The sequence below is a fragment of the Macadamia integrifolia genome, unplaced genomic scaffold, assembly GCF_013358625.1.
Source record: "Macadamia integrifolia cultivar HAES 741 unplaced genomic scaffold, SCU_Mint_v3 scaffold275, whole genome shotgun sequence".
Classification (NCBI taxonomy): domain Eukaryota; kingdom Viridiplantae; phylum Streptophyta; class Magnoliopsida; order Proteales; family Proteaceae; genus Macadamia; species Macadamia integrifolia.
Window position 1 is genome coordinate 126551 of NW_024868933.1, and position 11315 is coordinate 137865.

Genomic DNA, 11315 nt, shown 5'->3' on the forward strand with positions numbered 1-11315 from the left:
AGCCCACGCATATAGAAAGTTCCCTTTTTGTTTTGGGTTTTATCTTCATATCTTTTATCTAGTAGATGAGTCCGATTAGGAACCCTCCTTCAGCATGTGTATGGAAGGAATCCTGATTTATTTTTATTTTGAAAAATTTTTCTTATTATATTATATTATATTTTATTTTGTGATTAGGAAATATATTGAACAGCAAAAAAAAAAAAAAAAAAAAAAAAAAAAAAAAAATCAAATACAACAGATAAAGCCTTCTGGCTAAATATCCTATCCAAAGAAAGCTAGTCCAAGAGGAAAAGAGATTGCGGCAGACAGAACCAAGGACCTGAGGGGGAGGGTGAGGTGTGGGGAGAGAAACAAGCCAAAGAAACTAGGGATACAAGAGAAGGGTGGGTGAGGCGGTGGGCAGAAACATGTCCAAAAAATCAGTTTATATTTATATTTTTATTTTTTAACTAAAAAAAAACCCACACCTCCTCTTAATGCCCATGGTGGCTCAAGGGCCGCGAGCATCCCTTTGGAATAGATGTTGGGACTTGGGACCGAGTACTGAGACTACGGACCGATTAATTATTCCAAACCAACGGTGACGGGATCTCAACATGAGAACGACCTCATAGATTCGCCGCTCAATTGTTCTCCCTGTGTACATTTTCAACCCTGAAACGTCCGATTCTATCAATTATCCCAGATTCCCAGTACATTGTGGATACATTCAAGGAAAGAAAACTAGCCGTTATAAACAAACGGTCACTTTTTATAAAAATTGAAAATCAAAAGCCCGTTTCTCATCTTCCAATTCAAATTCCACAGCGATAATTTCACTGTCAATTCAAAATCCGATCCAATATTCAACTTTGATCCCATCGAAATCGAAGAACAAAACCCAAGACCCATTACCATTCTTCATATTTTTCCCTAATCAAATCCCACATAAGCACCCCACACAAAAGGAAAAAGAGAAGAAAAGCTCCGTCCGCAGCTACTTCAATCATGGCAGATAAGAAGAACAAGCCAATCAAAGAAGAGAAGAAGATCCCTGTCTTCACAGTACTTAAAAATGGTAGCATTTTCAAGAACATCTTTCTCATCGACAGCCCTCCTTCAATCTCTGAAGAACCCAAGTCGATCGAATCCAGTGAGAATAGTCAGAAATGTTTCGAAGAGGTCTTGATCGTGGGAAGGCACCCAGATTGCAATATCATGTTGGAGCACCCAAGCATTAGCCGGTTTCATCTTAAAATCTGCTCGAAACCCTCGTTGCAGAAGCTTTCAGTGATGGATTTATCATCTGGTAGTGCTTTTCATCCTTAACCCCTACTTTTCTTGTTCCTTTTGCCCTTCTTGCACTCTCTAAATTTTCTCTTCCGGATTCTTCAATTAAAAGCTTCTTCTTTTTCCTTTTTTCTTGATCTTGGTTCTGTTCAGCCCATGGGACATGGATTTCGGGGCAAAATATTGAACCACAACTTGTAGTAGAACTAAATGAGGGTGATACGCTGAGGTTGGGTGCTTCAACGAGGATTTACAGATTGCATTGGATGCCTTTGAGTCAAGCATTTAATGTTGAAAACCCATTTGTTTCTCCATCAGATGCGTTACATCACGAAGAAGAAGAGGAACAAACGTATCAGGTTAGGTTGGTTTGCTCTGCTGAGTTCACAGTGCAGAAATTTAATCGTAGAGCATATGTTTCTAATTTTCTTGATTTGTTTTTTCAGGATGAGAACTCAAATCCAGTTATAGAGGGAATTTTCCCATCAGCACCCCCACATCCAGAAACCTTGAATTTTTCATTCCCTGAAGAGAATTTAATCAGAAGCTTGTCTGTTTCTGCGTCTGATGCATTAAGACATGACGAAGAAACATTTCAGGTGAGACTGGTCTTGCAATATTGAGTTAAGAATGCAGAAATGTAATCAGAAAGCCTATGTTTCTAATTTTCTTGATTTGATCTTTTAGGATGAGAACTCAGCACCGGTCGTAAAGGGAATGTCCCCATCGGCATCTCCATGTCCAGAAACCATGAATTCTCTGTTCCCTGATGCAAATTCAATAGCATTTGCACATAAACAGACCCTTTCTGCACCTCCAATGCCAGAGTCCATGAATTCATCCTCTCCTGATGAAGGGAAAGGAATGGGAGAAGAGGTCATGTCTGCTGGTGAAAAGCTTGAAGAAGGAGAAAAGCAGAGTCCACCAAGGAGGATTCTTGATAAGCCGAAGATCTCGAGCCTCGGTTCAGAAACTGTTGTGACCGAATCTGTGAATTCATCATTGACTATGGACAGATCACTCACGGAGTTCGCAGCTCTACTACAACTTGATAAAGAGAACCAGAGCGCACATGTCCTTTGTTCCACAGAAGTGCTATCTGAAAGAGAAAATCAGGAAACACCTTTGAGAAGATCAGAGAAAAAGAACAAAACACCAAATCTTTGGTCTCGAAGAGGCAAACCGGCCAGTGTTCTTCAAATTCTAACAGGGAAGAGCAAGGGAAAGAGTATGGGAGCTAGTGTCAATGTTCAAACAGAAACTGAAAATCAGAAAGGAGGAAAGGAGAACCCAATTTCTAGGGCTCTTTTCCCTCACTTGAATGGAGAAGATGAAATTTTCACTCCAGACAAGGAAAATTTCAGCCCAAATACTCTGCTTCTCAAATCCATGAAGAAGGTTAATGTGGACGAAAACACGCATTCGAAGTTATGCAGATCATCATCTAAGATTACTGCTGACTCCAGGGTAGACACAGAAGAGCATTTCTCTTCAGATAAGGAGAATCAGACATCTATGATTTTCAAAGAAGGAAAAGTTCAGGGAATTGAATCACAAACTCGAGCAATGTTGGAAACTGTGATCACAGAGACGGCAAGAGGACCTGAGAGAGTTCCATTTCAGTCCATACTATCAAAATCTATCAGTAAACGCAGGTCAAAAGTTTCAGTCAGTAATGCTACTGCAAGGAGCAGCCATTCTGTCAACTGTACCCAAGCCATACAGAAAAACAGTAACTCATCTTCTGTAAGTCTATTTCTCTGTCCAAAAATTTCATGGATAGATTTTATTGAGATATTTTCTTTCTTTACACATAAGAATGTAAGTTTCTAGTGTATGCTGCAGATTCAGCCTCAGCATGAGGCCAAGAAGAAGTGGAACATGGTGGTTGACACAACTTGTCTTCTAAACAAGGAGTCTATAAGGTCATTGAAGCTCCTACAAGGCCTCAAGGGAACACAACTCATCATTCCAAGAATGGGTAATTTGGGTGGAATTCCATTCAATAACTAATTAGTCCTTTCTCTCCTCTCCATTATATTGTCTGTGTTCTTCAAAAAGGGAACATATCAATCTATCTTTCTTCTCCATACAGAATTTGTGACCCTTGTCTTATTTTATCTACAGTCATAAGGGAACTGGATAGTCTGAAACGACGTGGAAGCCTCTTTAAAGGGGAATCAGATGCTGCTTCTGTACTGAAGTGGATAGAAGAGTGTATGGTGAAAACAAAGTGGTGGATTCATGTTCAGAGCTCAGTGGAGGAGACCAGGCCAATTGCACCAACCCCTCCCGCTTCTCCAGGCTTAAGTGAGGAGAGCAATGGTGGATTTGGTGGAGGTTCTACTAGTTCAGTTCCATCCTTTGGGAGTTTGACAGAGATAGTTTCTCCGACAGCGGAGGACCACATCCTTGAATATGCTCTCTTATTCAAGAGAATTAAGATTGATGAGAAGCTCATTCTTCTCACAAATGATGTCACTATGAAGATCAAAGCCATGGCAGAAGTAACTCTATTCACTACAAATTTTGAAGTTCTTCCTTCTGTTTTATTTTATCAGTATGCATTATGTTCCATATTAAATGTGGGTTTGTTTTGTTTGTTTTCAGGGATTGCTCTGTGAAACTGCTGAGGAATTCCGTGAAAGTCTTGTGACCCCATACTCTGAGAGGTTCTTGTGGGCAGAGAGCACTCCAAGAGGGCCTACTTGGTCTTGTGTGGATGACAAGGTTCTTAGGGAGAACTATTGCAAGCAGCGTCCTATCAAGAGTACTCCAAGGGGCTTGAAGCTTATTTTGCTCCATAATTCTCAATATGGGCAGGCCAATTCAGTTAATTGAACTGTTATCTGTGCTTCTTCTTTTGTCTAGTTTGTCAGTAAATAAATCTTTACAGACAAACTTAACAAGTCTTGCTAGTTCTTTTGACTATAACCTTGTCAATCAAAAGGTGTAGTTCTTTCTGTGAATCAGATGCTGGAGTTCTTATTTTTTAGCATTCAGTTCAATTGTGTTAACCTCCATTTAACAAAGGTCCATCATTCCTGTTTTCTTTAACCTCCAATCGAGAAAATTTCATTATTCCTGTTTCAGATTGGAAACAAATGAATGAATTCAGGATCAATCCGAAGAATTCTGCTCTTGACATGTCTGCAATAGGAGGACCCCAATGAGCAAAAGGGTAGCTACAATCTTCAAAAGATCCTCAGGGGAAAAGTTCTATTAAAGACCAATATGTGAGGGGGTAGCTCAAAGCCCACTTACAAATAGCGGGGAAGCATGCATTGGCATTTCTCCTTACATGATGAGAACAGAAATCTAGACATGTCAATAGGAAAAAGAGAAGAGTTCTCAGTTTGGGAGACATGTAAATAGGAAAAGGGGAAGAGTTCTCTATTTGAGAGCCCTGTAGTGGAAGCATCACAGAGTGGGTGCAGCCCCCACATACCCTGATAGAGTCCTTTTCTTCTTCAGAAAATTAGGATAACTTGCACATTTTTTTATTTTCTTTGCTTTTAAAAACTATTTATGAATTCATATAATCAATTAAATATTTATAACTTTTTATTTCCAAAAATCAACCAAAAGCTAACTAGATTTCTCTTTTTCTACAATAAAAATATTTCTCTTTTGACACTTTTATCCTTCAAGAACTTGAAATGTCTAAAATAACCCCATTGTATTACCTCTACCTCCCCTCACACACACTCTCTCTTTGGAAAAGAGTACGGAATCTTTAACAGTTAGATTCCTTTTGTAAGAAATTATAAATAGGTTTCGAAAATGAGGCAAACCCTCTCCGATATATTTTGGAGTTACTGCTGATTAATTTTCCAAGAAAAGGAAAACCATCCCAATGATGATTTTAAGAAGATGCTTCCAACAAAAAAAGGAGGAAAACACTGTTGGGGTGAACCCTTTGACTTTTTATCCTTGTCTATGCTAGTGCCAGCAAGGAACATATGTTGGAAAGCTCTTCTCTCATTTTCCCTTTCCCTCAAACTTTCCCTTCCCTAACATCCTCCTAAGAATGCAGCCAAACAAAAGGTTGGTGTTTCAACAATCCCAAATGGAAAAAGAAAAAATAAAAATAAGGAATTGAGTAGATACACAAGATAATCATAGGTGAATCAATTCAGAGTTCAAAGAAAACTATTATTAAAAAAAAAAAAAGCAAAGAGAATGTGCCAAAAAGAAACCCAAGTCTCGAAGTAGAGACTACATCCAAACCATATTAGTGGTAATATAACATAAATATTGATGATACTCAGCCTCAGCACTAGACTTGAAAACCATGAGCCATATGTGGACACCAAATGTCTGGGTCACTAACTCAATTAACACCAGCATACGCAAACAAATGATGATAAGAAGAGGACGTGGAGCATCTAAAGATTGTGTAATTGAACTTAATTAAATCTTCATTGATATTAACTTAATTGTACCTTTCTAATTTCTCTGTCACCTCAAATCTTCTAAACGAATATAATTAATAAGGATCTAATCTGTTAATATCAGTGAAGATCCGATCAGCTACATACAATACTGAGAAAGAATTGGTATATATATATATAAATAAATATATTCTCATCCAATTCTTTCTTTATTAAATGATTATGAGAGAGCATTGCATACCCAAAATATGTTTAATAATTTTATCACTCTACAAAAAAAATTATAATTTAGCACAACAATATGTTATAGATATGGAAAATGGTTATACATCCTGTTAATATATACAATATTGATTGAGTTCTCACTCTCTTTCCTTCCCTCTCCTTTGACAAACTATCTCACACCCCCAATTAATGGGACGCATAGATACCAAGGTATTCAGGTAGCCAATTTACCTTAGATTTTCCTAACTATTGGCTTATGCCTCTTTCCTCTTATTCCCATCTTTCTTTTCTTACCGCTTATCTTTCCATCTCTCCCTTCCCCTATTCTATTCTATGTAGCCGATCCTATCAAGTTGAGATAAGACTGAATTTGTTTATTGTTGTTGTATATAAAATTTTCTTTTCTTTTCTTTTTATTTATTTTTTTATTATTATTATTTATTTTTTTATTATTATTATTTATTTTCTTGTGGGTGGGGTGGGGTGGGGTGGGGTGGGGTGGGGTGGGGTTGATAAAAGATCACCCTGGTCCTTAATGGTCGGGAAGAAATTAAACCAATTGGCCCGACCGATCCTGTATTTACAGCAGGCTTCTTGCCTTAATCTGACAGCTTGTGCCTTCTGTCACAAACAAAGATTGTTATCAGTTTCCAAGACAAAGGTTAGCTGTCTCTCTTGTCTTCTTCTTAGTTTAATAATTTTAATTTCATGAAGAGGAGAAATGCTAATTTGATCCGCAACTAATACACAACAACAAAACCAGTTTATTGTAGGGGCCCACTTTTTAAACACAATTTGCAAGTTGCCTTCCCACTCCTCCCCATGCAAGAAACATCATGTTTTCAGTTAAAGTTGGTATCTTTACCAGAATTTTGATCCTGATAACACAATTATTGCTCAATAAATAAACTAATTAATTCAAGCACATTAGCAAATAAAATTGAAAACCCACTTCAGTGGTTCTTCACTATCACTCACTAAATGATTCAAACTGAAGCTTAGGGTGAGTGAGGTGCTGGAAAGAATTCTTTCCTCTGTTGAAAAAGTTGGTCTGAGGAGAGAAAATTGAGCTGCTAAAACTTACGGTTACAGTACTTTCCATTAAACTGAGTGACAAACCAGAAATGAACAGTATATTTAAGGGACCTGGAATTCAACTGAAAGGAATGAGAAAACTAAAACTTTAGATGACTGAAGTGGGATCTGGATCTCATGCTTTCAGGTATCTCAGAAACATAGTATAGATTCTGTAATCAGATTGGATCTGGTAACACTACGAATTGACTAGCAAGCATTAGCTATCCGTGATGAACCAATCACTAGTATTAGAGCATTCACCAATTTACTAAGATTTGTTGGTGAATGAAGATATAATCTCTCTAAAGGAAGGAAATCACACACCTAATACACTCCAAAACTTACTAAAGATTTAACCCATTACCTAGTTACTTCGCTTCCCAGAACGATTCCATCATAGGCATGCGTTAATATGCAAAGATCATCTCCCAGAATGATTCCATCATAGGCATGCGTTAATATGCAAAGATCATCTCCCAGAATGATTCCATCATAGGCATGCGTTAATATGCAAAGATCATCTCCCAGAATGATTCCATCATAGGCATGCGTTAATATGCAAAGATCATCTCCCAGAATGATTCCATCATAGGCATGCGTTAATATGCAAAGATCATCTGTGACTTCTCAATGAATCTAAGTCTTCTGGCACTGAATCAACCATCCATTGCAGATGGTTACAGCTAACTTCCTGAGATGGTATCAACTAAAATCATGTCAATAAAAGAAGACAAAAGATTCCAATAAGCTCCACGTCTCTTGGACATTAATTTGATAGCAATCCTGTGAGAAGAACATCCAATTTGTGTACATGACAAGAGAAAGGGAAAAGAAAAAACGTCAATATTAACTCCAGAATTTAAAGGTTACAAGATGTTATGGTACAGATATCACTCAAGGGTCATGGAAGAACATCAAAAAAAGAACATTCAATACCATCAACATCAGTTTAGGGCATCAGAACCTGATGCCCCTTCAGATTTTTGAATATAATTACAAGCCCCAGAAAGAAGGAATGAGAAAGAATTATCTGGAACATCAAATGGTGGTCGGGGAAACTCATGAAACCCACCAAAGTTACATGTGTCAAAGTTCATTGATGAGAAATAACCAGTAGGGTCATGAATACTGTTTTTCACATCCACGACATTGTGGGTACCACTTCCACTAGAGGCACTGGAGCTGAAACTGAATCCTGTATTCCCTTCCCCATGAGTTTCTGTGGTTGTTTCATTGCTTTCACCTTGTTCCACAAGTCCAGACGTTACTTTATTTTCATCAAAGGGAAGGACAGGAGTATGACCTTGGAAGAGTGCAACATGTCCAAACAACTTGTCCTTCCTTGAGAATGTTGTGCCACAAGAACAAACCCATTTGTCCCGCCCGCAATGCTTCTCATGAGTCTTGAGATCAGCAATAACAGAGAACTTCTTGCTGTTGCATCTGCTGCAAGTGTAGCTTTTATCACAATGGGTACGCTTGTAATGATTCTTTACGCACAATATGGTCTTCAGTGGCTGGAACTTCTTATGGTCCTTATTCCGCTTGCATCCAGCAAAGGGGCAGGAGTACCTCCTGATCAGTGTAGCCTCTGAACTCAACTCCTTATTAGGCTTGGCAAGAGCAGCTGCGGTCTTGTATTCATCCCCATGACCTCTCATGTGCATCCGTAGATTTGCATCCCTCTTGAATCCTTTCCCGCAAATCATGCAGAAGTGAGTATGCGGTGCCAGTATTTCTTCTTTCTCTAGTTGTAGGACTTCATAGGATCCAGGGGGGAGGTTCTCCCCTTCCCCGCCATCTTCATCATCCTTTGAGTCAAGCTCCTCAATAGGGGAAACAGTGTGGTGAGATTGACCTGCATGGTTTTGTTCAGGACTCTCATTTCCCATTGATTCAGTCTGCTCAGAATGATCAAAAACCTTAGTTCCACCATTAGACTGTGGCATAGCATCATCATTCATGCCCAAAGTACGAGGCAATCCAATACCAGAGTTACTCCCAAGCTGACCAAGAAAAGGATTTGCAGCCAATATGTTATTCTTTACAGATGGAAGAAGACTACCCGCAGTTGAGATCAACTGAACTATGATGGAAGTAAGATCAGCAGTTACGAGCTGCTTCTGCTGAGCCACAATTTCATCTGGGCGAGCCAACGCTTGTCCTCCTCGGCCAACAATCAAATGTACCAAATCCTGGAGCTGGTGGATCTTTTGCTCAAGGAAGGAGAGATTGGTTAACATGGCTCGGGGATCCCAGCCTTGAAGTTTATTGGCATCGATGGCCATCTCTGTCGTCTGTCCATTCACTTGATCTGGGATTTTGATTTGATTAGCTGGGTTACTCGATGAGGGCTCTGAAGGCAGATCGAATTTAGAGAATGGCTGCTGCAACCCAATTCCATAATCCAGACTGGAAGGATCATTCCACTTCCGGTGTTGTTGCTGCAAACTGAAGGCAGTGAAGGGTTGTGGATCTGAGGTAAGAGTTTTGGATGATTTATCCCCCAAAGGAGACTTTGTCCAGGCTTCTGAACAAAGCCTTTCTTTAAGATCCATTGCAAATAAAAAACTGAAATAAAAAACAAGAGAAGTAATTCATCACCAGAATTCTCAGTACAGTGGGTGGACAAAAACTCGTATTCTACTCATTAAACAAAATACCCATGGAAATCAATGTCAGAAAGAACAGTAACCCTTACACATAAGTCCAAATTTCTCCCATAACCCTAACTTCACCCATTATTCATTTCTAATCCAGAAAAAGTCCACAAATTGCTTCTTCTCCAGAGAAGGAAAACAAGAAAACTATAGCTATTGAATTCAATTATTTTCTCAAAACCAACCATTAATTTCTTTTACAAAATCACTAATTAGTCAGTACAAAATACAGAACCAGTGATAGACTCTTCTCCTGAAGAATAAAAAAATGAGAAAAAAAGAAGAAGAAGAAGAAGGATAATCTTTCATAAAAAAAAGCATCCTCAATATGCATGAACTACCCAACAAAACTTCCCCGAATCCCTTTTTTTTCACCTCATTCCACCGAAAGAATAATCAGAGAGACCCATCTCTAGCTCAGAAAATCTAATCTATCATCAATCTTAAAATCAGTCAAGAAACCAACACTCATTCCGAAGCAGAACGAAGAAAACCCCGAAATCAATAGCTCAGGAGGTAACATCGCAAGATCCTCCAACTATTCACTCACGACTTACCCAAAATTTATGAGCACAATATTTCCAACATGGGCAAGTTTTGAATCCTAGAAACACTATCAGACGAATCCATCAATAGATAGATATATACGGGAAGAGGAGAAGAAACTCACCAGATTCCAAACTGCAGATGCTCTTGGTCGGTTCTCGTGCCGTCTCTTACACGTAGGAAGGGAAAGGCATGGAAAGGGAGAGCTGGTCACAAGCCATGTCAATAAATATACCAAAGCATCAGCATCACAGAGTCACAGACACCATTACAGGAACAGATTGAAACTCAGATTCATCATCTTCAATAAACCGTACCCACTTCATAGATCGACCATCCAATAAGAAATGGGTAACTGTCAGCTTGTGGGTCTGAAGATTTCTGATCAATGGGTTGACCCACCAATCCAATGGCTTTGATTGAGCAGAATAGTGGGGTTCAACAAGCACAGAGGAGCTACAGATACAGCGCGAAGCTCGACTCCTCTCTCTCTCTTTCTCTTTCTATGATACTTCGTTTGATCTATTTTTTAATGGGTTTTGATGAACTTCATCCGAGAGAGCCAAGCTGGCCTCGGTTGCTACAAGGAAGCTACTCCACCGCTACTCCCTAAGCTGCATGGTTCAACCGGTAGTTACCAAAGAAAAAAATGGTTCAACCGGTAATGGTGCGTATTGCGCATCCCCTCCAAAGCAACATTTAATTATTACAAGTCTTAAATAAATAAATAAAAAATGTTTTTTTTTTCCTTTAGGGGGAAAATTGGCTTAATTGTTAATTTTTCTAAAGTTAGCGGCTCAACGAATAAAGATAAGAGGGATAGGTGAGACTTTTACAAGAAGAACAAGAAACACAGACACTATTAGACAAAACGTTAATGATTTTACCTTTAAAAATATATTCTAAAGAACTCTTTGCATGAAACTAGTCACTTAAGTCCTTTTTTCCATTGGCTGAGAGATATAAGATGTGAATGAACAATGAAATCTAATAAATTTTATTTTTTTATCTTTTAAAAAAAACCAAGTTGATCAAAAGTAAAAATTTGATATTTTTTACACAAATTTATGAGTCAACCTACATCATATTTTGATCCACCGGTTGACCCAGTGCCTGCCTTTCAGTCAAGCCAATTGGTTTA

General features: G+C 38.6%; 2 protein-coding genes across 2 annotated transcripts; one reads left to right on the forward strand and one right to left on the reverse strand.

Moving 5' to 3' along the window:
• The first annotated feature begins 785 nt into the window (after positions 1–785).
• Positions 786–4329, forward strand: LOC122067173 (FHA domain-containing protein PS1-like). The gene is made up of 8 exons (XM_042631016.1): positions 786–1291; positions 1426–1631; positions 1719–1871; positions 1960–3018; positions 3118–3253; positions 3400–3779; positions 3883–4110; positions 4205–4329. Exons 1-8 carry the CDS (start codon positions 991–993, stop codon positions 4226–4228), a joined length of 2487 nt encoding a protein of 828 aa, XP_042486950.1. The 5' UTR covers positions 786–990; the 3' UTR covers positions 4229–4329.
• Positions 4330–7793: 3464 nt separating this feature from the next.
• LOC122067174 (protein SENSITIVE TO PROTON RHIZOTOXICITY 1-like) lies at positions 7794–10656 on the reverse strand. The gene is made up of 2 exons (XM_042631017.1): positions 10299–10656; positions 7794–9539 (listed from the first exon to the last, which is right to left on the reverse strand). Exon 2 carries the CDS (start codon positions 9524–9526, stop codon positions 7913–7915), a length of 1614 nt encoding a protein of 537 aa, XP_042486951.1. The 5' UTR covers positions 9527–9539; positions 10299–10656; the 3' UTR covers positions 7794–7912.
• Between the last annotated feature and the right edge of the window lie 659 nt (positions 10657–11315).

Bases quoted from the DNA above. Each gene is read 5' to 3' on its own strand.
- LOC122067174 (XM_042631017.1), bottom strand. From the start codon at position 9,526: ATGGATCTTAAAGAAAGGCTTTGTTCAGAAGCCTGGACAAAGTCTCCT.
- LOC122067173 (XM_042631016.1), top strand. From the start codon at position 991: ATGGCAGATAAGAAGAACAAGCCAATCAAAGAAGAGAAGAAGATCCCT. The intron at 3,019-3,117 runs GTAAGTCTATTT...TGTATGCTGCAG, and splicing joins AAAACAGTAACTCATCTTCT to ATTCAGCCTCAGCATGAGGC. The intron at 3,254-3,399 runs GTAATTTGGGTG...TTTTATCTACAG, and splicing joins ACTCATCATTCCAAGAATGG to TCATAAGGGAACTGGATAGT.